The sequence below is a fragment of the Stigmatopora nigra genome, chromosome 15, assembly GCF_051989575.1.
Source record: "Stigmatopora nigra isolate UIUO_SnigA chromosome 15, RoL_Snig_1.1, whole genome shotgun sequence".
Lineage (NCBI taxonomy): Eukaryota > Metazoa > Chordata > Actinopteri > Syngnathiformes > Syngnathidae > Stigmatopora > Stigmatopora nigra.
In genome coordinates, this window is record NC_135522.1 from 2,148,537 (window position 1) to 2,173,195 (window position 24,659).

Genomic DNA, 24,659 nt, shown 5'->3' on the forward strand with positions numbered 1-24,659 from the left:
TAGGGAAGTGGGTGGGAGACGTCGATTTGCCGTGCGAGAGGTTGTGGATTGAATCCCACGTTCTCCAACTTGACACTTAAGATCTGATAAAGAAATAGTGCGCCGTTATGTGATTTAGTAGGGTGGTGGGTGGGAACTTACCTCAACAGGTCAGACGTCGTCTTGCCATGTGAGAGGTGGTGGATCGAAGAAAAGCTCCCCCGTTATAAAAATGTTGGGCTGTGCTTCAAAACCCCAAGAGAGGTACTATTTCTAGTTTTAGGTTCTTTTATCGAAGTTGTAAATGCTCAAATACATATATATTTTTAATGACACTTTGAACTACTCTTTCCCACACAGGCTATTGACGACACTAATCAAAAAGAGATGCCCCTTCACTGGAAACGCCTCCATCTGAGGACGTATTCTGTCTGGATGGGCTTCAAAACCCCAATAGAAGAGGTACTATTTCTTGTTTTTTTTTTTTTATTGAAGTTGCAAGTGATGTTTTCTCACGATGGTCTTCCAAACCTTAAGGGTTCTGCGGAGAAAGCCACTATGGCATAACTGAAGCAATTACAAAATGTTTTAATGTATTCTATTTTTTATTTCTTTGAATGGCACACTTTAAACTACTCTTTACCACTCAGGCTATTGACGAGAAGAAATGTCCCTTCACTGGAAACGTCTCCATATTCTATCGGGATGGCCTTCAAAACCCCAATAGAGGTACTATTTTGGCGCCTTATGTTTTGATATCGAAGTTGCACGTGATGTTTTATCACGATGGTCTTCCAAACCGTTAGGGTTCTGAGGAGAAAGCCAGTATGGCATAACTGAAGCAACTACAAAATGTTTTAATATATTTTATTTTTTAAGTTTTTTTAATGACACACTTTAAACTACTCTTTCCCACTCAGGCTATTGACGACACTCATCGACAAGAGATCCCCGTTAGCTGGAAATGTCTCCATCTGAGGCCGTATTCTGTCGGGATGCGCTTCAAAACCCCCAAAAAGGTACTATTGCTAGTCTTATGTTCTAATATTGAAGTTGCACGTGATGATTTCTGACGACGGTCTTCCGAACCTTAAAGGTTCTGCGGAGAAAGCCACTATGGCATAGCTGAAGCAACTACAAAATGTTTTAATGTATTTTTTTATTATTATTTTTTTATGACACTAAACTACTCTTTACCACTCAGGATATTGACGACCTCTGTCGACAAGAAATGTCCCTTTACTGGAAATGTCTCCATATTCTGTCGGGATGCGCTTCAAAACCCCAATAGAGGTACTATTTCTAGTTTTGTGTTTTTTTTATTGAAGTTGCACGTGATGTTTTCTCACGATGGTCTTCCAAACCTTAAGGGTTCTGCGGAGAAAGCCACTATGGCATAACTGAAGCAATAACAATATGTTTTAATGTATTCTATTTTTTATTTCTTTAAATGGCACACTTTAAACTACTCTTTACCACTCAGGCTATTGACAACACTTCTCGACAAGAAATGCCCCTTCGCTGGAAACTTCGGGATGGCCTTCAAATCCCCAATAAAGGTACTATTTGGCGTCGTGTGTTTTTTTTATTGAAGTTGCATGTGATGATTTCTAACGACGGTCTTCCAAACCTTAAAGGTTCTGCGGAGAAAGCCACTATGGCATAGCTGAAGCAACTACAAAATGTTTTGATGCATTTTATATTTTTGAATGGCACACTTTAAACTATTCTTTACTACTCAGGCTATTGACAACACTTCTCGACAAGAAATGCCCCTTCGCTGGAAACATATCCATATTCCATTGGGATGGCCTTCTAAACTCTAATAGAAAAGGTAATATTTGGTGTCATATGTTCTAATATTGAAGTTGCACGTGATGTTTTCTCACGATGGTCTTCCAAACCGTTAGGGTTCTGCGGAGAAAGCCACTATGGCATAACTGAAGCAACTACAAAGTGTTTTAATGTATTTTATTTTTTGATTTTTTTTTTTTTAATGACACTATAAACTTACCTACCACTCAGGCCATTGACGACACTTCTCGACAAGAAATGCCCCTTCACTGGAAACGTCTCCATATTCTGGCCTTCAAAACCCCAATAAAGGTACTATTTCTAGTATTGTGTTCTGATATTGAAGTTGCAAGTGATGTTTTCTCACGATGGTCTTCCAAACCTTAAGGGTTCTGCGGAGAAAGCCACTATGGCATAACTGAAGCAACTACAAAATGTTTTAGTGTTATTTTTTAAATGTTTTTTCTTTAATGACACTTTAAACTATTCTTTACTACTCAGGCTATTGACGACACTTACCGACAAGAAATGCTCCTTCACTGGAAACGTCTCCGTATTCTGTCGGGATGGCCTTCTAAACACCAATAAAGGTACTAATTGGTGTCTTATGTTTTTTTTTTATTGAAGTTGCACGTGATGATTTCTGACGACGGTCTTCCAAACCTTAAAGGTTCTGCGGAGAAAGCCACTATGGCATAGCTGAAGCAACCACAAAATGTTTTAATGTATTTGATTTTTTTTTTTTAAATTTAATGACACTTAAAACTACTCTTTACCACTCAGGCTATTGACAACACATATCGACAAGAAATGCCCCTTCACTGGAAACGTCGGGATGGGCTTCAAACCCCCAATAGAAGAGGTACTATTTGGTGTCTTATGTTTTTTTTATTGAAGTTGCACGTGATGATTTCTAACGACGGTCTTCCAAACCTTAAAGGTTCTGCGGAGAAAGCCACTATGGCATAGCTGAAGCAACCACAAAATGTTTTAATGTATTTGATTTAAAAAAAAAAAAAAAATTTAATGACACTTTAAACTACTCTTTCCGACTCAGGCTATTGACGACAAGAAACACCCTTCACTGGAAACGTCTCCATCTGTGGCCTTTATTCTGTCTGGATGGCCTTCAAAACCCCAATGGAGGTACTATATGGCATCTTGTGTTCTAATATTGAAGTTGCAAGTGATGTTTTCTCACGATGGTCTTCCAAACCTTTAGGGTTCTGAGGAGAAAGCCACTATGGCATAACTGAAGCAACTACAAAATGTATTTTAGTGTATTTTATTTTTTAACTTTTTTCAATGACACTTTAAACTACTCTTTCCCACTCAGGCTATTGACGACACCTATCGACAAGAAATGTCCCTTTACTCCATCCGAGGCCATATTCTTTCGGGATGGCCTTCAAAACCCCAATGGAGGTACTATTTGGCACCATATGTTCTAATATTGAAGTTGCACGTGATGTTTTTTGACGACGGTCTTCTGAACCTTAAAGGTTCTGCGGAGAAAGCCACTATGGCATAGCTGAAGCAACTACAAAGTGTTTTGATGCATTTGATTTTTTTGAATGGCACACTTTAAACTATTCTTTACTACTCAGGCTATTGACAACACTTCTCGACAAGGAATGCCCTTGCTGGAAACTTCGGGATGGTCTTCAAATCCCTAATAAAGGTACTATTTGGCGTCTTGTGTTTTTTTTATTGAAGTTGCATGTGATGATTTCTAACGACGGTCTTCCAAACCTTAAAGGTTCTGCGGAGAAAGCCACTATGGCATAGCTGAAGCGACTACAAAATGTTTTGATGCATTTTATTTTTTTTGAATGGCACACTTTAAACTATTCTTTACTACTCAGGCTATTGACAACACTTCTCGACAAGAAATGCCCCTTCGCTGGAAACATCTCCATATTCTATTGGGATGGCCTTCTAAACACTAATAGAAGAGGTACTATTTGGTGTCATATGTTCTAATATTGAAGTTGCACGTGATGTTTTCTCACGATGGTCTTCCAAACCTTAAAGGTTCTGCGGAGAAAGCCACTATGGCATAGCTGAAGCAACATAAAATGTTTTAATGTATTTGATTTTTTTGAATGGCACACTTTAAACTATTCTTTCCCACTCAGGCTACTGACAACACTTCTCGACAAGAAATGCCCCTTCACTGGCAACACTCCACCCGAGACCGCAGAAAGAAGGGGAACAAGAAAATGTCTAAACAGGTATGTTCCTTATAGCATCACTTTTTAACCTACATCTCTGCACATGATGTAAATCTTTCTCACGATGGTCATCCAAGTTCTTAACTGTGACGATATTGCCTTAGGGCTAATCTGAAGCAGCTTCAATTAAGGTGAAAGAAATATTTTTTGAGGGCAAGGCTAATTGTTTTTATTCCTCTCCACGCCACAGGGATGTCTCAGTGGGAGTGTGTGCTGCTAAGCAAGATGGTGAAGTCCAATGTTCTCAAGGAGATGAAGGTAGCTGGAGCAAAGAAGCAGAGCCAGAAGTTCTAGGAGCAGAAGAAATTTTTCACATTTAAAATAAACTCTTGTTTCAATTCAATTTTTGTGTTGACTGATTCACAGGCAAAGTAAGAAATTGGGTGGGAGAAGTTGATTTACTTTGCGGCGAGAGGTTTCTGGTTGAATTCCACGCGCATTCGACTTGATAGAAGATCTGAAAAAGAAAGTATTGCGACGTTGTTGACTTACTTCAACAGGTAAGACATTTACTTACCATGTGAGAGGTTGTCTCACAATCTTCATCTTGACACTTGATAGTACACAGAAATGTTTTTAAGAAAACAGTAACTATATATACACTCAGTTATTTAAAGAAAAGCTATACTATATTATCTTTTGGGAGAAGCTTGAATAAGAAAACTATCATTAATTTAAAGAAAACAGCATAAATGTTTTTATTTAGTGGCAGAAGTTATACTATGTAGCTAAGCTTTACTATACATAGTCATTTTTTAAAAAGACAATGTGTAACTATTTATTCAAGCAAAAAGCTTTGCTATACAATGTAGGGGTCTTCTTTATAGATATCCTAGTTAGCTCTGTTTATTAAGCTATTCTAACCCACTTATAGGTACAATAAAAACTAAGTACAACCTAAGTATGAAAAGAGAAAACAACAAATACTACCTCCTAACCTTGGTGAAGAGTATCTCACTGCATGAGTCATCAGTCTGCTGCCACTGTGGTCCTGGGCTCAAATCCAAGTGCCTGCAAAGGTTTGTGCAACTATTATTCGGGTAAAATAATAAGTACAACTGCATGCTTTTGGAACATTTTCGTAAAGTAGTCAAGTCCTTCCAATAATGATGAAAAGTAGAGTACAAAAATAACCAATGTGTGAATATTAGTCAACTAACTGCTAAGTTTTTCAACGCCAAACTTCTCTCCCTCAGGTCTTAATGCCCAAGTCCTGAGTATGACCTGGAGACAAAACAACATACTACTACCCAATCCTGTGGAATGGTGTGTCAGTGGGTAAGTCATCAGTCTGCTACCTCTGTGGTCCTGGGTTCAATTCCCAGCGCATGCAAAGATTTTCCCAACATTCTTCAGGTAAATGAATGAGATAAAAGTATAAGTACTACTGCTTTCTCTCACAGGGTGGTGGCCCAGTGGTTAAGTCATCAGTCTTCCACCTCTTTGGTCGTGGGTTCAAATCCAAGTGCCTGCAAAGATTTTCCCACTATTATTCAGGTAAATGAAAGAAGTAAAAGTACAAGTACTACAGCTTTCTCTTACAGGCTAGTGGCCTAGTGGTTAAGTCATCAGTCTGCCACCTCTGTGGTCCTGGGTTCAATTCCCAGCGCATGCAAAGATTTTCCCAACATTATTCAGCTAAATGAAAGAGATAAAAGTATAAGTACTACTGTTTTCTCTCACAGGGTGGTGGCCCAGTGGTTAAGTCATCAGTCTCCCACACCTGTGGTTGTTGGTTCAAATCCCACTCCATGCAAAGATTTTCCCACAATTGTTCAGGTAAAAGAATAAGTTCTAATGTCTAAGTGTTTAAGTGTATAAGTATTGAATGGTGGAGGAAGCATTTTGTCCAAAAAATGACTAAGTGTTTCACCCCATTACCTTTCAACACCTACCTTCACTCAAAGGCTGGTGGCCCAGTGGCTAAGTCATCAGTCTACCACCTCTGTGGTCCTAGGTTCGAATCCCAGTGCCTGCAAAGATTTTCCAAATATTATTCAGTTGATAAGTGTTTAAGTGTATAAGTGTTCAGTGGTGTATGAAGCATTTTGTCCAAAATATGACTAAGTGTTTCACCCCGTTTCCTGGGATAAAACGTTTCAACACCCATGTATAAGTGGGGCACGAGTTGGTGTTGTGGGTTGCACACTCGCCTTTGCACCGAGAGAACGTGAGTTCGCTTCCCGGTGTCGGCGGTTCACTGACCAAGCAAGCGGTCGAGGGTCGGCCGAAGGCCGACCCGAGAACGCCTTTCGCACATACAGGTCTATCAAGTGTCTTCCGAACTGCCGAAGGCAGTTCGGAATATAACCTTTTGCTGAAAAGTATGACTAAGTGTTTCATAAAAATTAAAAAGTTTTTCTCTTTTTTTTTTTTCTTGTTCCATTTCCAGACTACTTGGTGTGGTGATCAGCCAAAGAGCGACAGCGGGATTCGAACCCAGGTCTCCCAGGCGGGAGTCCAGTGAGCTAACCTCTGCGCCAACCAAGTGACTACACTTTCCTTTGTCCTCATTTGAGTTTCTTGACAACAAGTCTACAGAAACAACCAAGTGAAAATGATGTGTCCCACCCGGGATTTGTACCCAGGTCTCCCACATGGGAGTCCAGTGAACTAACCCCTGCGCCATCAAGCAGCTACACTTACCTTTGTCATCATTTGAATGTCTTGACTACAAGTTGTGTTGACCTGAAAAGTAAGAAGTTGGAGGAGGCGGGGAATATGCTGAGTTGGTGCTTTACTATTGAAGGCAAGTCAGTCACCTGATGAAATCTGTCCTTCATCACCACCATCCACAGGTGAGTCTAAGGAAAACAAAAGAAACCAATTATTTTCTGCACAGCAACATGAATGTCTCTTTTAAACTTACTTTTTTTTTGTCTGTAGGTGTCTTCATTCTCCACGCTTTGGGAAAGCTTTTTGTTGGAAGACTGTCCATCCCACAAGTCGTCCATTTTTTGCCTTTGTCACTAACCTGAAAAAATAAAAGTTGTCAGCAAAGTATCTCTTATTGTATTATGTGACCTTGAATTTTATTTATAAGAAATATTTTTTGCAAAAAATCCTTACTATACTATGTTGTTTTTTAACGAAAAAAAAGCCTTACTATACTATGTCGTTTTTTGCAATAAAAAGCCTTACTATACTATGTCGTTTTTTTTGCGAAAAAAAGCCTTATTATAGTATGTCGTTTTATGCAATAAAAAGCCTTACTATACTATGTTGTTTTTTTGGCGATAAAAAGCCTTACTATACTATGTCGTTTTTTGGCGATAAAAAGCCTTACTATACTATGTCGTTTTTTTGCGAAAAAAAGCCTTACTATATATACTATGTCGTTTTTTTGCGAAAAAAAAGCCTTATTATAGTATGTCGTTTTTTGCAATAAAAAGCCTTACTATACTATGTTGTTTTTTTGGCGATAAAAAGCCTTACTATACTATGTCGTTTTTTTGCGAAAAAAGCCTTACTATACTGTTTTTTTTGTGATAAAAAGCCTTACTATACTATGTCGTTTTTTTGTGAAAAAAAGCCTTACTATACTATGTCGTTTTTTTGCGAAAAAAAGCCTTATTATAGTATGTCGTTTTTTGCAATAAAAAGCCTTACTATACTATGTTGTTTTTTTGCGAAAAAAGCCTTACTATACTATGTCGTTTTTTGCGAAAAAAAGCCTTACTATACTATGTCGTTTTTTGCGATAAAAAGCCTTACTATACTATGTCGTTTTTTGCGATAAAAAGCCTTACTATACTATGTCGTTTTTTTGCGAAAAAAAGCCTTACTATACTATGTCATTTTTTTGAGATAAAAAGCCTTACTATACTATGTCGTTTTTAGGCGATAAAAAGCCTTACTATACTATGTCGTTTTTTTTGCGAAAAAAAGCCTTACTATACTATGTCGTTTTTTTGCGATAAAAAGCCTTACTATACTATGTCGTTTTTTGGCGATAAAAAGCCTTACTATACTATGTCGTTTTTTTGCGAAAAAAAGCCTAACTATACTATGTTTTTTTTAGTGATAAAAAGCCTTACTATACTATGTCGTTTTTTTGTGAAAAAAAGCCTTACTATACTATGTCGTTTTTTTGCGAAAAAAAGCCTTACTATACTATGTCGTTTTTTGCAATAAAAAGCTTTACTATACTATGTCGTTTTTTTGCGAAAAAAAGCCTTACTATACTATGTCGTTTTTTGACGAAAAAAGCCTTACTATACTATGTCGTTTTTTTTGCGAAAAAAAAGCCTTACTACACTATGTCGTTTTTGGCGATAAAAAGCCTTACTATACTATGTCGTTTTTTTGCGAAAAAGGCCTTACTATAGTATGTCGTTTTTTGCAATAAAAAGCCTTACTATACTATGTCGTTTTTTTGCGAAAAAAAGCCTTACTATACTATGTCGTTTTTTGCAATAAAAAGCCTTACTATACTATGTCGTTTTTTGGCGATAAAAAGCCTTACTATACTATGTCGTTTTTTTGTGAAAAAAAGCCTTACTATACTATGTCGTTTTTTGCAATAAAAAGCCTTACTATACTATGTCGTTTTTTTGCGATAAAAAGCCTTACTATACTATGTCGTTTTTTAAGAAAAAAAGTCATACTATACTATGTCGTTTTTTGCGATAAAAAGCCATACTATACTATGTCGTTTTTTAAGAAAAAAAGCCTTACTATACTATGTCGTTTTTTTGCGAAAAAAAGCCTTACTATACTATGTCGTTTTTTTGCGAAAAAAAGCCTTACTATACTATGTCGTTTTTTTGCGATAAAAAGCCTTACTATACTATGTCGTTTTTTTGCGAAAAAAGCCTTACTATAGTATCTCGTTTTTTGGCGATAAAAAGCCTTACTATACTATGTCGTTTTTTTGCGAAAAAAAGCCTTACTATACTATGTCGTTTTTTGCAATAAAAAGCCTTACTATACTATGTCGTTTTTTTGCGATAAAAAGCCTTACTATACTATGTCGTTTTTTGGCGATAAAAAGCCTTACTATACTATGTCGTTTTTTGCGATAAAAAGCCATACTATACCATGTCGTTTTTTTGCAAAAAAAGCCTTACTAAACTATGTCGTTTTTTGGCGAAAAAAAGCCTTACTATAGTATGTCGTTTTTTGCAATAAAAAGCCTTACTATACTATGTCGTTATTTTGCGAAAAAAAGCCTTACTATAATATGTCGTTTTTTGGCGATAAAAAGCCTTACTATACTATGTCGTTTTTTTGCGAAAAAAAGCCTTACTATACTATATCGTTTTTTGGCGATAAAAAGCCTTACTATACTATGTCGTTTTTTTGCGAAAAAAAGCCTTACTATAGTATGTCGTTTTTTGCAATAAAAAGCCTTACTATACTATGTCGTTATTTTGCGAAAAAAAAGCCTTACTATACTATGTCGTTTTTTGCAATAAAAAGCCTTACTATACTATGTCGTTTTTTGGCGATAAAAAGCCTTACTATACTATGTCGTTTTTTTGCGAAAAAAAGCCTTACTATACTATGTCGTTTTTTGCAATAAAAAGCCTTACTATACTATGTCGTTTTTTTGCGATAAAAAGCCTTACTATACTATGTCGTTTTTTAAGAAAAAAAGCCATACTATACTATGTCGTTTTTTAAGAAAAAAAGCCTTACTATACTATGTCGTTTTTTTGCGAAAAAAAGCCTTACTATACTATGTCGTTTTTTTGCGAAAAAAAGCCTTACTATACTATGTCGTTTTTGGCGATAAAAAGCCATACTATACTATGTCGTTTTTTTGCGATAAAAAGCCTTACTATACTATGTCGTTTTTTGCAATAAAAAGCCTTACTATACTATGTCGTTTTTTTGCGAAAAAAAGCCTTACTATACTATGTCGTTTTTTGCAATAAAAAGCCTTACTATACTATGTCGTTTTTTTGCGATAAAAAGCCTTACTATACTATGTCGTTTTTTGGCGATAAAAAGCCTTACTATACTATGTCGTTTTTTGCGATAAAAAGCCATACTATACCATGTCGTTTTTTTGCAAAAAAAGCCTTACTAAACTATGTCGTTTTTTGGCGAAAAAAAGCCTTACTATAGTATGTCGTTTTTTGCAATAAAAAGCCTTACTATACTATGTCGTTATTTTGCGAAAAAAAGCCTTACTATAATATGTCGTTTTTTGGCGATAAAAAGCCTTACTATACTATGTCGTTTTTTTGCGAAAAAAAGCCTTACTATACTATATCGTTTTTTGGCGATAAAAAGCCTTACTATACTATGTCGTTTTTTTGCGAAAAAAAGCCTTACTATAGTATGTCGTTTTTTGCAATAAAAAGCCTTACTATACTATGTCGTTATTTTGCGAAAAAAAAAGCCTTACTATACTATGTCGTTTTTTGCAATAAAAAGCCTTACTATACTATGTCGTTTTTTGGCGATAAAAAGCCTTACTATACTATGTCGTTTTTTTGCGAAAAAAAGCCTTACTATACTATGTCGTTTTTTGCAATAAAAAGCCTTACTATACTATGTCGTTTTTTTGCGATAAAAAGCCTTACTATACTATGTCGTTTTTTAAGAAAAAAAGCCATACTATACTATGTCGTTTTTTAAGAAAAAAAGCCTTACTATACTATGTCGTTTTTTTGCGAAAAAAAGCCTTACTATACTATGTCGTTTTTTTGCGAAAAAAAGCCTTACTATACTATGTCGTTTTTGGCGATAAAAAGCCATACTATACTATGTCGTTTTTTTGCGATAAAAAGCCTTACTATACTATGTCGTTTTTTGCAATAAAAAGCCTTACTATACTATGTCGTTTTTTTGCGAAAAAAAGCCTTACTATACTATGTCGTTTTTTGCAATAAAAAGCCTTACTATACTATGTCGTTTTTTGGCGATAAAAAGCCTTACTATACTATGTCGTTTTTTTGTGAAAAAAAGCCTTACTATACTATGTCGTTTTTTGCAATAAAAAGCCTTACTATACTATGTCGTTTTTTTGCGATAAAAAGCCTTACTATACTATGTCGTTTTTTAAGAAAAAAAGTCATACTATACTATGTCGTTTTTTGCGATAAAAAGCCATACTATACTATGTCGTTTTTTAAGAAAAAAAGCCTTACTATACTATGTCGTTTTTTTGCGAAAAAAAGCCTTACTATACTATGTCGTTTTTTTGCGAAAAAAAGCCTTACTATACTATGTCGTTTTTGGCGATAAAAAGCCATACTATACTATGTCGTTTTTTTGCGATAAAAAGCCTTACTATACTATGTCGTTTTTTTGCGAAAAAAGCCTTACTATAGTATCTCGTTTTTTGGCGATAAAAAGCCTTACTATACTATGTCGTTTTTTTGCGAAAAAAAGCCTTACTATACTATGTCGTTTTTTGCAATAAAAAGCCTTACTATACTATGTCGTTTTTTTGCGATAAAAAGCCTTACTATACTATGTCGTTTTTTGGCGATAAAAAGCCTTACTATACTATGTCGTTTTTTGCGATAAAAAGCCATACTATACCATGTCGTTTTTTTGCAAAAAAAGCCTTACTAAACTATGTCGTTTTTTGGCGAAAAAAAGCCTTACTATAGTATGTCGTTTTTTGCAATAAAAAGCCTTACTATACTATGTCGTTATTTTGCGAAAAAAAAGCCTTACTATAATATGTCGTTTTTTGGCGATAAAAAGCCTTACTATACTATGTGGTTTTTTTGCGAAAAAAAGCCTTACTATACTATATCGTTTTTTGGCGATAAAAAGCCTTACTATACTATGTCGTTTTTTTGCGAAAAAAAGCCTTACTATAGTATGTCGTTTTTTGCAATAAAAAGCCTTACTATACTATGTCGTTATTTTGCGAAAAAAAAAGCCTTACTATACTATGTCGTTTTTTGCAATAAAAAGCCTTACTATACTATGTCGTTTTTTGGCGATAAAAAGCCTTACTATACTATGTCGTTTTTTTGCGAAAAAAAGCCTTACTATACTATGTCGTTTTTTGCAATAAAAAGCCTTACTATACTATGTCGTTTTTTTGCGATAAAAAGCCTTACTATACTATGTCGTTTTTTAAGAAAAAAAGCCATACTATACTATGTCGTTTTTTGCGATAAAAAGCCATACTATACTATGTCGTTTTTTTGCGAAAAAAAGCCTTACTATACTATGTCGTTTTTTTGCGAAAAAAAGCCTTACTAAACTATGTCGTTTTTTGGCGAAAAAAAGCCTTACTATAGTATGTCGTTTTTTGCAATAAAAAGCCTTACTATACTATGTCGTTATTTTGCGAAAAAAAAGCCTTACTATAATATGTCGTTTTTTGGCGATAAAAAGCCTTACTATACTATGTCGTTTTTTTGCGAAAAAAAAGCCTTACTATACTATATCGTTTTTTGGCGATAAAAAGCCTTACTATACTATGTCGTTTTTTTGTGAAAAAAAAGCCTTACTATACTATGTCGTTTTTTTGCGAAAAAAGCCTTACTATAGTATCTCGTTTTTTGCAATAAAAAGCCTTACTATACTATGTCGTTTTTTTGCGATAAAAAGCCTTACTATACTATGTCGTTTTTTTGCGAAAAAAAGCCATACTATACTATGTCGTTTTTTGCAATAAAAAGCCTTACTATACTATGTCGTTATTTTGCGAAAAAAAGCCTTACTATACTATGTCGTTTTTTGCAATAAAAAGCCTTACTATACTATGTCGTTTTTTAAGAAAAAAAGCCATACTATACTATGTCGGTTTTTGCGATAAAAAGCCATACTATACTATGTCGTTTTTTAAGAAAAAAAGCCTTACTATACTATGTCGTTTTTTTGCGAAAAAAAGCCTTACTATACTATGTCGTTTTTTTGCGAAAAAAAGCCTTACTATACTATGTCGTTTTTTGGCGATAAAAAGCCTTACTATACTATGTCGTTTTTTGCGATAAAAAGCCATACTATACCATGTCGTTTTTTTGCAAAAAAAGCCTTACTAAACTATGTCGTTTTTTGGCGAAAAAAAGCCTTACTATAGTATGTCGTTTTTTGCAATAAAAAGCCTTACTATACTATGTCGTTATTTTGCGAAAAAAAAGCCTTACTATAATATGTCGTTTTTTGGCGATAAAAAGCCTTACTATACTATGTGGTTTTTTTGCGAAAAAAAGCCTTACTATACTATATCGTTTTTTGGCGATAAAAAGCCTTACTATACTATGTCGTTTTTTTGCGAAAAAAAGCCTTACTATAGTATGTCGTTTTTTGCAATAAAAAGCCTTACTATACTATGTCGTTATTTTGCGAAAAAAAAAGCCTTACTATACTATGTCGTTTTTTGCAATAAAAAGCCTTACTATACTATGTCGTTTTTTGGCGATAAAAAGCCTTACTATACTATGTCGTTTTTTTGCGAAAAAAAGCCTTACTATACTATGTCGTTTTTTGCAATAAAAAGCCTTACTATACTATGTCGTTTTTTTGCGATAAAAAGCCTTACTATACTATGTCGTTTTTTAAGAAAAAAAGCCATACTATACTATGTCGTTTTTTGCGATAAAAAGCCATACTATACTATGTCGTTTTTTTGCGAAAAAAAGCCTTACTATACTATGTCGTTTTTTTGCGAAAAAAAGCCTTACTAAACTATGTCGTTTTTTGGCGAAAAAAAGCCTTACTATAGTATGTCGTTTTTTGCAATAAAAAGCCTTACTATACTATGTCGTTATTTTGCGAAAAAAAAGCCTTACTATAATATGTCGTTTTTTGGCGATAAAAAGCCTTACTATACTATGTCGTTTTTTTGCGAAAAAAAAGCCTTACTATACTATATCGTTTTTTGGCGATAAAAAGCCTTACTATACTATGTCGTTTTTTTGTGAAAAAAAAGCCTTACTATACTATGTCGTTTTTTTGCGAAAAAAGCCTTACTATAGTATCTCGTTTTTTGCAATAAAAAGCCTTACTATACTATGTCGTTTTTTTGCGATAAAAAGCCTTACTATACTATGTCGTTTTTTTGCGAAAAAAAGCCATACTATACTATGTCGTTTTTTGCAATAAAAAGCCTTACTATACTATGTCGTTATTTTGCGAAAAAAAGCCTTACTATACTATGTCGTTTTTTGCAATAAAAAGCCTTACTATACTATGTCGTTTTTTAAGAAAAAAAGCCATACTATACTATGTCGGTTTTTGCGATAAAAAGCCATACTATACTATGTCGTTTTTTAAGAAAAAAAGCCTTACTATACTATGTCGTTTTTTTGCGAAAAAAAGCCTTACTATACTATGTCGTTTTTTTGCGAAAAAAAGCCTTACTATACTATGTCGTTTTTGGCGATAAAAAGCCTTACTATACTATGTCGTTTTTTTGCGAAAAAGGCCTTACTATAGTATGTCGTTTTTTGCAATAAAAAGCCTTACTATACTATGTCGTTTTTTTGCGAAAAAAAGCCTTACTATACTAAGTCGTTTTTTGCAATAAAAAGCCTTACTATACTATGTCGTTTTTTTGCGATAAAAAGCCTTACTATACTATGTCGTTTTTTAAGAAAAAAAGCCTTACTATACTATGTCGTTTTTTTGCGAAAAAAGCCTTACTATACTATGTCGTTTTTTGCGATAAAAAAGCCTTACTATACTATGTCGTTTTTTTGCGAAAAAAAGCCTTACTATACTATGTCGTTTTTTGCAATAAAAAGCCTTACTATACTATGTCGTTTTTTTGCGAAAAAAAGCCTTAGCTTTATAATGGCGCCATTATACTATGTCGTTTTTTGCAATAAAAAGCCTTACTATACTATGTCGTTTTTTTGCGATAAAAAGCCTTACTATACTATGTCGTTTTTTTGCGATAAAAAGCCATACTATACTATGTCGTTTTATTGCGAAAAAAAGCCTTACTATACTATGTCGTTTTTTTGCGAAAAAAAGCCTTACTATACTATGTCGTTTTTTTGCGAAAAAAGCCTTACTATACTATGTCGTTTTTTAACGAAAAAAAGCCTTACTATACTATGTCGTTTTTAAAGAAAAAAAGCCTTACTATAGTATGTCGTTTTTTGCAATAAAAAGCCTTACTATACTATGTCGTTTTTTTGCGAAAAAAAAGCCTTACTATACTATGTCGTTTTTTTGCGAAAAAAAGCCATACTATACTGTCGTTTTTTTTGCGAAAAAAAGCCTTACTATACTATGTCGTTTTTAAGAGAAAAAGCCTTACTATACTATGTCGTTTTTGAAGACAAAAAGCCTGCAGGGTCCCGTTGACGGTCATCCGGGTCACATTTGTTCCGCCACTGATCCTACAAAAAAAAGAAGAAAAATCTATAAAAATACAGCGCAACAGTAAAGAAAAGTAAATTGTGACATTTCAACAATGTTATTCGCTATATTACATACAAATAAATATAAGCACTATAGGGAGACATTATAAACACCATCAAAGTTCCACCAGATGGCGCCTTTATCGCACAAAACAGCAAATAGGTGAGTTTGGAGAATCCATAATAGAAGAGAAAAGGTCTGATTGGAAAACGTCTACATAAATGCAGGCGTCCGCCATTGTTTTTAAACTGCGTTTGTTTGCATAGCTGTAGCTTATCGACATGTTTTTGTTAATGTTTTTTTACAGGAATGTTTGTAACGTTTGTTTTTTTAACGTATTTGTTGGTGAATGGGATGGAAACATTTAGGAAATTGCTCCAATAAAATTGTTTTAAAAGACATTTCACATCCAACTGGTTATTGTTTTTACGGTTAAAGTATAAATATGGATAAATATCAAGTATGGACATGTTTTTTTTTTTTTAAATCGAGATAATTTAGAAAATATATGACTCCTAACTACTGGTTATTCTACATAAATAAGAAAATAAATACATTTTTTTAATAAAAAACTATTAGTACTTGGCAAAAAGCAAAAAAATGCAATATTTTTCTAAACAGTAGAAGTACTTCCTATGTTTTTATCAACTTGTTAAAGCATGAGTACTGTGTTCATATTTTTTTTTTTTAAATCATACAAATTGGTCAAAAAATTAAACATTACAGTAATCCATTTTTTTCCTATTTTCACTGCCAGCCAGTCATGAAAAACTAAATTGGACACTCATTGCCACTCACTTAAACGAGCGCCATTTTAACAGGTCGCTAACCTGTCAATCATTCAGAGTCACGTGGCATGCAGCCAAGGCAAAGGCCATGCTGTCATAACGCTAACCTCCAGGGAGGTCAGAGGTCAAGGTCATTGGAGTGGTGAGTAGGGTCACGCCCCCTTTTCATCATCCCCAGATGGTGGCGGTTATGATAGAAAAAAAGCTTGCCACTTTCACATAAAGGCAACAATTGTGTCACTTGAAAATCTTGTGATTATCTTGTGATTGCGAATACTTCATTCATTATTCATTTGAAAAAGCTGAAGGCAAAAAAGGCTGTCCTAATTGACCCAAAAAAGTGGCGATTTCATTGGGTGAAAGTCATGGAATTTGGTTATTTTTTGGGGGGAATTGGGTATCCCTATTTTTAATACTTCTTGGTTAAATTCAGTAACGATAGTGTAAACATGCACTTATTTAAACCAGTTTGACTGAAAAAAAAACACAAAAAAAACAAGACGAGACTACGTATACATTGGTAAAATGAGATAATTGGTACAAAAAATCTATAGTAAATATATATATATACGGTAGAACATAATATAGTATGTTGTAGTGTAGTACAGAGCAGTAAATTATATATATATAGTGTAATATAGTACATAAGATTTGAGTATATGACAGTGTATTATAAAATGTTATTTCTTGATGTTTTTCTACATATTAGACAGAAAATTAGGTTGTTCCTTTTTAAATTTATGAAACAAGATTCTTTGTACGAAAATACACAGAATAAAGTTATTGTTCTCCCATTAAGTACGGCGTCAATCACCCAAAGGTCAAAAAGTCTGTCCCCATCTGGAATAATCATTGAGTCCAAAAGGTCGAGTGGCAAAATGGCACGCGCGTGATCTTCACTAAATGAGCACGTCACGATGGATGCGTTAAAGGTGGCTGACATAACTGATTTAAAGTGTTTCCACAGATGTCGTCATGGCTCATTAAGATCATATTTCGGGATTATCAAAGTAATCTGGCGAGCAAATATGATTGGCTGCCCTGTATTTCCCTCTGTATATTGTGTATTAAATAAACATAGTATCTTTCAAATTTTGTAGTCTATCTAGATCAGGGGTGGGCAAACTTTTGGGTCTGGGGGGGCCACATTGACTTTAAAAATTTGAAAGATGGGCGGGGTCAGCACAAGATACGATACATATAAAAAAGTGCATCCGTTAATAGTACATATGAAACAAAGAGAAAAAAAGGACTATAGTATTAACATACTCAAGTATTAAGTAAAAAGGAATGTATTGAAAAATAATCATTATCCTTGGACTAGTTCTAAATTTGTACTTTTTAGTCGTTTAATGTCAAAAACATTGAAATTATTTCTTTTTAAATCTTACTTGGTAGTTAGTTAACCTTAATAGTTCTCTTAGTTGTTTTTTTGAACGTCGGTGGTCAGTATTTTAGCACAAAAAGTCAACATTTTAGCACAAGTCAACATTTTAGCACAAAAAGTCAACATTTTAGCACAATAAGTCAACATTTTAGCACAAAAAGTCAACCTTTTAGCACAAAAAGTCAACATTTTAGCACAAAAAGTCAACATTTTAGCACAAAAAGTCAACATTTTAGCACAAAAAGTCAACATTTTAGCACAAAAAGTCAATATTTTAGCACAAAAAGTCAACATTTTAGCGTGCATTGTAATTGATCCATTTCCCTTCCATCTATCGGTGTATGTTACGCTAACCCAAACATTAACCGCAACTGGATCCCGCCTCAAAGCATGGCCCCACCTTTAACCCTGGCCATCCCTCTTGAGGTCTGACCCGACCTCATTTATTCAACAAAAAAATTCCATCACATGCAAAAAAAGAAAAAATCACTTCTGTTTTTTACCCTTTTTTTATAGACGACATTTTGAAAGGTAACGGGAGAAAACTTGGATGAAAAACGCCCCGTGGCAACAGTTTAGGGGGCCGGCAGATGGCAGGGGCCGGCTTCGGCACCCCCCCGAGGGCCCCGAGGCAACGCAACACCCTGGGACCCGGATATCTAATCGTACCCGTGGAGTCGCTGGCCTGCTGCTGGGACCGCTCGCTACGTTATCTCATCTAGCCGACCTATTGTAAATTCCCTCCTGTTGGGTGATAATGACGACCGAGGGAGGAGGGGGCGGGGTCATGGGAACCTGGGCGTAATCCATCGTTGTGTACTGTGTATCGCATTTCATTGGCGGAGAGTTTTTCAAGTGCTTTGAATTTTGGAGGTGGCTGTCAATTGCTAAGCTAATGGTTAGCATTTGGGGTATTTCAGAAAGAAATTTGTTTTTTTGGAGTACTGTACCTGTTAAGTTTAGTTAGTTTGGGTTATTTTTTTTTAAAGAACTTCAATGTTTTTTTGGGGGGAAAATGGTTGATAAATGTTTTGTTTGGAAATTGGTACGACGTAAACGCTGATTTTTAGCCTATTTTTTTAATGTGGATTAAGCAGATAGAGGGAAGTAGAGTAGTATTTTGTTGTTTTTAATCAAATACTTCATGGGCAAATTATTGTTTTTTGGGTGGTGGTGGTGGGGGGGGGGGGGGGTAAACTGGAGTATAATGAGTAGTAATTTGTTGTTTTGATCAAATGATTGTTTTTTTTTGGGGGGATAAACTGGAGTATAATGAGTAGTATTTTGTTGTTTTTGATCAAATACTTCACTGACAAATGATTGTTTTTTTTTGGGGGGGGGGGGGGTAAACTGTAGTATAATCAGTAGTAATTTGTTGTTTAGATCAAATAATTCACTGAAAAATGATTGTTGTTTTTTTTTTTGGGGGGGGGGGGGGCTAATAAACTATATTAATATATACCAGCATTAGAGGGTAAGCATGGAGGCTAGCTGCTAAAGTTAACAACAATGAGATGGGAACGAAAACAAGCCTCAATAGTGCACAAAAAAGGCCATTTTTAGTTTTCCGAAGTACTATTCGAACGTATTGACTGCTAATGCTAATAAGCTAACATACACATTTCTTCTGCAAAACACAAAGTCAAATCATGACTTTCTTAGGACAATAACATTAAAAAAGAAATCCATCCATTCTTTTTCTAACTGCAATCTCCTAAAAAAAACAACGACATCCCATAACACCCCATTCTGCTGTAGCTGGCACATAATATTATCTTTTGACTTAAGCACCTCTTCCTGGATGCTGTCTAGTTTGTATTTCACGTGCCTTTGTTGGCGACTAACAAAGGACAGGAAGCCAATGGAGACGACGACCACAATGATGGACAAAAAAAGGACCGTCTTCCTGTTTTGCTACAAAGAACAAAGAAATGAAATGGAAAGGAACAAATCCAATCACTGTCACTTTAAGTCTTTTCAAGTCTGACCATTCGCTAGCCACAAATGCTACAAATTACACCAACTTAACCCCGCCCCCTCCTTCCAAATGGCGCCAAAAAAATGACCCTATGACCTAACCCAGGTCAAATCCAGGGGTGCTTAACCCTCCTTTAGTGATAACGGCCATTTTTGAACATTCCACAAAGAAGAAAAAACAAATCATAAATTCTTATAGCAAGTCATACGAGTTTATCTTATCTAAAAGGCCTGATAAGAATCTTTTGAAGCTGGCCATAATAATGAAGTGGGGGAAAAAACGGGGGTTTTCCAACTAAAAAAAACAAGATAACTGAAGATGGCCTGCACAAGAAGCTTGAATTTAGCCTGGATTACGTAGCACTTGTCAGCTAAAATACTAGACCAAGGGGTGGGCAATTTTTTGGGTGCAGGGGGGGCCACATTACTTTAAAAAATTTACAGAGGGGGCGGGGTCAACACAAGATATGATACAAATAAAAAAGTGCATCCGTTAACAGTACATATGAAACATAGAGAAAAAAGGAGTAAAGTATTAACATACTCATCACTTATTATTAAAGTAAAAAGTATAAAGTACAAAGTCAAGTAAAAAGTATTAAGAAATATTAAAATGTCATTTAAAAAAAGATAAAAGGGGCTTTAAAATATGAAAAACTAATAAGAGTGGACTTAATTACTGCCACTGGCTTGCGTGTGACGGCGCCATCTTGAGGAAAAAAAATAAAATAATAATAAATAAATTAAAAAATATTTGGACAACGTTGGTGGACCGGATTAGAAATCATGACGGGCCCGTATGTGGCCCGCGGGCCGTAGTTTGCCCAAGTCTCTACATTAGCTCTATCAAAGTAGGGAAATTTAGCTGATTTAAGCAGCCGTTTGGCCACGAAAACACGAAAGCAGAGTCAACTTCCTTTGCTGACATGGCTGCACGCGCTTCCTGTGGCGGCATCACGTTGCACGCCGTCCCTCCTCTCTGTCCAAGCCTTGTTAATCCTCGTGTTACTGTCGGGTTTCTATTTTAGTCATAGACGCTACAACACATGTCTTCATTTAGCCAGAAGTAAACAATGCAGCTTTTATCATTATTTTAGGACTTGTCTATTACATATTGTCCATTTAAGGCATATTTCATACATCCAGTGGCCACAACCCAACAACAACAACAACAATGACGGCAACCGGCTTCTAAATTCTTCAAAACGGGTGGAAAAATCTGACACTTAAAGGCCATAACGTGAGAGTTTTTTGGAAAGCGGCGACCGGTCCCACCCAGGAAGCCGTGCAGCTGGAGGTCAAAGTTCCCTGGCTAGCTTCATAGTGACTATTTGTCCTGCTATTATTCCAGTCAACGCCAACACACTGAAAAGATCTTGACCTTGGAGCTAGTCCACATGCTCTTCTCGTAAAGTTAAGCAAGCTGTAGCATGTTATTTCCTAATAAATTGCGACTCAAAGGCCTACCCAATTCACTTAAAAAATGTGACAGGTGGGCCGAGTCAGTACAAGATACGATACAAATAAAAAAGTGCATCCGTTAACAGTACATATGAAACATAAAGGGGAAAAAAAGGACTAAAGTATTAACATACACATCAGTCATCATTAAAGTCAAAAGTATAAAGTACAAAGTCAAGTAAAAAGTATTAAGAAATATTAAAATGTTATTTAAAAAAGATATGTTTAGTGTAAAACACTAAAAACTAATAAGAGTGGACAGAGCTACTGCCACTGGCTTCCGTGTGATGGCGCCATTTTGGGGAAAAAAATAAAATAAAATAATAATAATAGATAAATAAAAAAAATTAAAAATATTTGGACAACGTTGGCGGGCCGGATTAAAAAACCTAACGGGCCGAATGTGGCCCGCAGGCCGTAGTTTGCTTTCTTTCCCAATAAACGATAAAACGTTGAAATGCAACGTTAGCTCGGTAGCATTAGCATCCAAGATCCCTTTACTTGATCTATGGAGCCCAAAGAATTGGGGGGCGTGGCTTGGCTTGGCTTGGCGTGGATGGCCCCGGGGCAAAGCCATCTGCCGGGTGTAAAAAAGACAACCAGAGAGAGAGAGAGAGAGTCCCATTGTGAATGCGCTATTGTGGAATGCCGCGGCAGATTGACAAAAGTCGCTTTCGATTCCTTTAGAACGAAGGGGGGGGGGGGGCTCCCACTCCCACCCCCACCCCGTCTGCACATGACCACCACGAGGCGGGAAAAGGACCCCTCAAAAACTGACCATTGTCTGCATTTTTTTTGCACTAAATGTCATCATTTGCGGTGAATAAAGTGGACATAAAATGAGTTCCAAATAAGTTGGAAGCTTGACCTTTGACCTTCCCAGCAGGTGTTGGCGGAGACCCGCAAAGCTCTTGTGAGGGGGGAGGGGGGGTGTCTGGCAGACGGGGCAGATGTTGTGTGCAAAACCACCCTGGGGGGGAAAGTGTGCCGACACCGTGGGAAGGGGTCACGGCTAAAGGGGGGCATGGACATGGAGCTGGATGGTCGTCATGACGACGGGCGGCATCACCAAGCCACCCTTTAGTAAGATACTGTTTGGTCATGTGACTATGAATTAGATTCTAGTCATAATTTAATGAGCTTAATGCGAAATACCGCTATGTAAAACCTGTTAGAAACGTAAAGGAATGTGTTTTATATAAATTAAAGGGGATTTTTTGTATTAGTTTAGATAATGACACCTAATGATTAAATAAGTGAAATACTATTAAAAACCAGAATAAAAGGGCAAATGTATGTTAGCCAAAGCATAAATTCAAATTGCCACAACAAGAAGCCCAGTGGCCACAACACAAAACTCCATTACCCACAATGCCAATCTAATTTGGTCCAAGCACGAATGCAAATAGCAACAACAAAAATTCTAAAAGGACTACAAATATGGCAAGAGTTTTAGTCCTCACATGGCTATTAGTAAAAGTCATACTTATAAGTTTTTCTTGTACACCATATAACAAATTTTGTTCGCGATTTTTTTAAAGTACGTTTTTTTGTAAAACCTGCTGTAGCAGAAGGGAATACATAATTAACTTTCAATTTATACATTTTTCTCGTATTTTCTACATTGTTTTTAATCATTTTAAAGTGTACGCAGTATAACAACTTTTGTTCAAGATTTTTGAAGTACGTTTTTGGTCAAAAACCTGCTGCAGCAGAAGGTAATACACTAAATAACTGGCTACTTATACGTTTTTCTCGTATTTTATGTTATTAGTTTAATCATTTCAAAGAGTACACCATATAAAAAATTGTTCTGGATTTTTTAAAGTAAGTTTTCGGGTAAAAGCGCTCTTTTTTTTTACCAATTTTGGCTCTAATCCGGATCATCTCGACATCTACAGAACCTTGAATTTTAGGAAAAAAATCATAAAACTTTTAAGTACACCCTACGTGAGTTTTAATTACTTAATAAGGGGAATTGCAATCATTAAAAAGGGGAGCAATTGGCCAAGATTGACAGAAATATGATATTAAAGTATCAATTTGTACGTAGACTTTGCTAATTTAAGAGATACAGATAAGATATCTTGAATTGAAGCCAACATACCTCCATTGAAGATGCCCTGGGTGGGTGGGGGGGGGGGGGCTGTTTGGTTTCCATTTGACTTGTTTCCAAAAGCAGTGAGTTCAGTCAAGCGTACAATAGCTCTTAGTCTCTCCTTTTGTTTGCCAAAGCCTCATTGTCCATTCCTCCGAGGATCGACAACAAAGAAGCGTTGCCAAAATGGCGGCGGCAGGTCAGAGGCGCCGACGAGTGTTTTGTATAAAAGTTAGGCGGGGTCGCAAACCTGGGTCAACATTTGAAGGATTTCTGGAGTGGTACAACGTGGAAAAACTCTCCAACTTGATCAGTTGTGATGAGATATTCATCTTAAGGGTCCATGTAGACCTGGAAAATACAAAGTGCCATTCATTAATGGGGGTATACTTTAAGTAAAAATATATTTTTAAGGTAAAAGTAACATGTTGATGCGACTTATTTTTGTAGTCATACATTAGTTGATAGTCTGGTAAGATTAACATAATTATGCTTGTCATGAATATGTATTCACAGTCTTGACAGATGTCATTAAATGTCCTAATTGTAAGCATAAATCTTTAAAAAACAATGTCTAGTCTGCATAAGTAGTGAAATTAAGACAAATATTAAGAAATATCTACGCTGCATCAGGTTTTAAAAGCGGTCAAATTAAGAAAAAATATAAAAATATGTTTATATCACAGATTGAGCAGGATGACTAAAGAACCAAAACAACAATAATAACAAAGGAGGTCAATCTAAGAGATTTTCATTTGCAACATGTTGATTTCTTTCCAAAAATCTACACTTAACAAATTTGACTTTAAAAATCTGACAGATGGGCGGGGTCAGCACAAGATAGGATACAGATAAAAAAGTGCATCCGTTAACAGTACATATGAAACAAACAGAAAAAAGGAGTAAAGTATTAACATACTCATCACTCATCATTCAAGTAAAAAGTATAAAGTACAAAGTCAAGTAAAAAGTATTAAGAAATATAAAAATGTCATTTAAAAAAAAAGATAGAGGGGCTTTAAAACACACAAAAAAAACTAATAAGAGTGAACAGAGCTACTGCCACTGGCTTTCGCGTGACGGCGCCATCTTTGGGGAAAAAAAAACATTATTTGGACAATGTCGGCGGGCCGGATTAAAAGGCCTAGCGGGCCGGATGTGGCCCGCGGGCCGTAGTTTGGTCTAATGTCTCGAAGTTAGCGTTGGTGAAAAATGACTCCCTTATGTTAGCTTACCAGGCCGACACAAACATGGAAGTCTCATCAGTGACTATAAAAACAAAACCAAACAAAAAACAGGTAGTCCAAAGTATGAAAATAACATACAGGCGGAAAAGGGTCGACTCCTCTTTGTCTCTACAGTATTGACGGAAAAGCCTTGGACTTCCCGGGTCACCTTTTCTGACCTGACTAAGAAGAGAACATCTCCAGGAAACCTCCTCAACTTTAAAAGAAAAGAAAAAAAACGTAAACAGGAAAAATATTTAAAAAAAACTGCGTTATTCTCTTGGTTACGTTTGAACTTTAACGGCTATCGGCAGGAGGGGGGGGGGGCGTTTTTTTACGCATTTGATGTCTCCGTGTGAGTCTAATTGGATCTTCCAGATGCTTTCATGGTGCCCCCCAAAAAAGGGGGTCTTTAAAAAAGGGGGC

At 35.7% G+C, this 24,659-nt stretch overlaps 1 protein-coding gene, 2 long non-coding RNA genes and 14 other non-coding genes across 23 annotated transcripts; 15 read left to right on the forward strand and 2 right to left on the reverse strand.

Moving 5' to 3' along the window:
- Positions 1-114: 114 nt before the first annotated feature.
- Positions 115-7,010, forward strand: LOC144208626 (uncharacterized). 3 transcript variants are annotated; one of them, XM_077734567.1, is made up of 22 exons: positions 115-243; positions 340-441; positions 630-708; positions 900-998; positions 1,184-1,272; positions 1,463-1,538; positions 1,722-1,813; positions 2,005-2,085; positions 2,275-2,363; positions 2,831-2,919; positions 3,110-3,198; positions 3,381-3,454; positions 3,639-3,730; positions 3,912-4,007; positions 4,198-4,265; positions 4,374-4,507; positions 4,882-5,047; positions 5,204-5,285; positions 5,411-5,504; positions 5,693-5,786; positions 6,400-6,805; positions 6,894-7,010. In XM_077734567.1, the coding sequence occupies exons 17-21, from the start codon at positions 4,969-4,971 to the stop codon at positions 6,414-6,416; spliced, it is 366 nt and encodes a 121-aa protein (XP_077590693.1). In that variant the 5' UTR covers positions 115-243; positions 340-441; positions 630-708; positions 900-998; positions 1,184-1,272; positions 1,463-1,538; positions 1,722-1,813; positions 2,005-2,085; positions 2,275-2,363; positions 2,831-2,919; positions 3,110-3,198; positions 3,381-3,454; positions 3,639-3,730; positions 3,912-4,007; positions 4,198-4,265; positions 4,374-4,507; positions 4,882-4,968; the 3' UTR covers positions 6,417-6,805; positions 6,894-7,010. The 3 variants fall into 3 exon arrangements, with proteins under 3 accessions (XP_077590693.1, XP_077590692.1, XP_077590695.1); XM_077734566.1 differs by lacking the exons at positions 6,400-6,805; positions 6,894-7,010 and having other exon boundaries at positions 5,693-5,885; XM_077734569.1 differs by lacking the exons at positions 6,400-6,805; positions 6,894-7,010 and having other exon boundaries at positions 4,882-5,026; positions 5,693-5,885.
- Positions 476-559, forward strand: LOC144209215 (small nucleolar RNA SNORD35). The gene has a single exon (XR_013329041.1). It is a non-coding gene; the product is annotated as a small nucleolar RNA SNORD35 (small nucleolar RNA).
- LOC144209219 (small nucleolar RNA SNORD35) lies at positions 745-828 on the forward strand. The gene has a single exon (XR_013329045.1). It is a non-coding gene; the product is annotated as a small nucleolar RNA SNORD35 (small nucleolar RNA).
- On the forward strand, positions 1,034-1,117 carry LOC144209221 (small nucleolar RNA SNORD35). The gene has a single exon (XR_013329047.1). It is a non-coding gene; the product is annotated as a small nucleolar RNA SNORD35 (small nucleolar RNA).
- Positions 1,309-1,392, forward strand: LOC144209214 (small nucleolar RNA SNORD35). The gene has a single exon (XR_013329040.1). It is a non-coding gene; the product is annotated as a small nucleolar RNA SNORD35 (small nucleolar RNA).
- Positions 1,575-1,658, forward strand: LOC144209223 (small nucleolar RNA SNORD35). Its single transcript, XR_013329049.1, has one exon. It is a non-coding gene; the product is annotated as a small nucleolar RNA SNORD35 (small nucleolar RNA).
- LOC144209217 (small nucleolar RNA SNORD35) lies at positions 1,849-1,932 on the forward strand. The gene has a single exon (XR_013329043.1). It is a non-coding gene; the product is annotated as a small nucleolar RNA SNORD35 (small nucleolar RNA).
- LOC144209218 (small nucleolar RNA SNORD35) lies at positions 2,121-2,204 on the forward strand. The gene has a single exon (XR_013329044.1). It is a non-coding gene; the product is annotated as a small nucleolar RNA SNORD35 (small nucleolar RNA).
- LOC144209226 (small nucleolar RNA SNORD35) lies at positions 2,402-2,485 on the forward strand. The gene has a single exon (XR_013329052.1). It is a non-coding gene; the product is annotated as a small nucleolar RNA SNORD35 (small nucleolar RNA).
- LOC144209225 (small nucleolar RNA SNORD35) lies at positions 2,672-2,755 on the forward strand. The gene has a single exon (XR_013329051.1). It is a non-coding gene; the product is annotated as a small nucleolar RNA SNORD35 (small nucleolar RNA).
- Positions 2,955-3,038, forward strand: LOC144209216 (small nucleolar RNA SNORD35). Its single transcript, XR_013329042.1, has one exon. It is a non-coding gene; the product is annotated as a small nucleolar RNA SNORD35 (small nucleolar RNA).
- LOC144209220 (small nucleolar RNA SNORD35) lies at positions 3,234-3,317 on the forward strand. The gene has a single exon (XR_013329046.1). It is a non-coding gene; the product is annotated as a small nucleolar RNA SNORD35 (small nucleolar RNA).
- On the forward strand, positions 3,491-3,574 carry LOC144209228 (small nucleolar RNA SNORD35). Its single transcript, XR_013329054.1, has one exon. It is a non-coding gene; the product is annotated as a small nucleolar RNA SNORD35 (small nucleolar RNA).
- On the forward strand, positions 3,766-3,849 carry LOC144209212 (small nucleolar RNA SNORD35). The gene has a single exon (XR_013329039.1). It is a non-coding gene; the product is annotated as a small nucleolar RNA SNORD35 (small nucleolar RNA).
- On the reverse strand, positions 3,838-6,811 carry LOC144208627 (uncharacterized). 5 transcript variants are annotated; one of them, XR_013328897.1, is made up of 7 exons: positions 6,770-6,811; positions 6,654-6,695; positions 5,903-5,980; positions 5,550-5,645; positions 4,946-5,476; positions 4,410-4,464; positions 3,838-4,297 (listed from the first exon to the last, which is right to left on the reverse strand). It is a non-coding gene; the product is annotated as an uncharacterized LOC144208627 (long non-coding RNA). The 5 variants fall into 5 exon arrangements; XR_013328895.1 differs by lacking the exon at positions 5,550-5,645; XR_013328893.1 differs by lacking the exon at positions 5,550-5,645 and having other exon boundaries at positions 6,654-6,805.
- On the forward strand, positions 4,046-4,131 carry LOC144209227 (small nucleolar RNA SNORD35). The gene has a single exon (XR_013329053.1). It is a non-coding gene; the product is annotated as a small nucleolar RNA SNORD35 (small nucleolar RNA).
- LOC144208628 (uncharacterized) lies at positions 6,877-23,182 on the reverse strand. The gene is made up of 3 exons (XR_013328898.1): positions 23,017-23,182; positions 15,193-15,274; positions 6,877-6,981 (listed from the first exon to the last, which is right to left on the reverse strand). It is a non-coding gene; the product is annotated as an uncharacterized LOC144208628 (long non-coding RNA).
- Between the last annotated feature and the right edge of the window lie 1,477 nt (positions 23,183-24,659).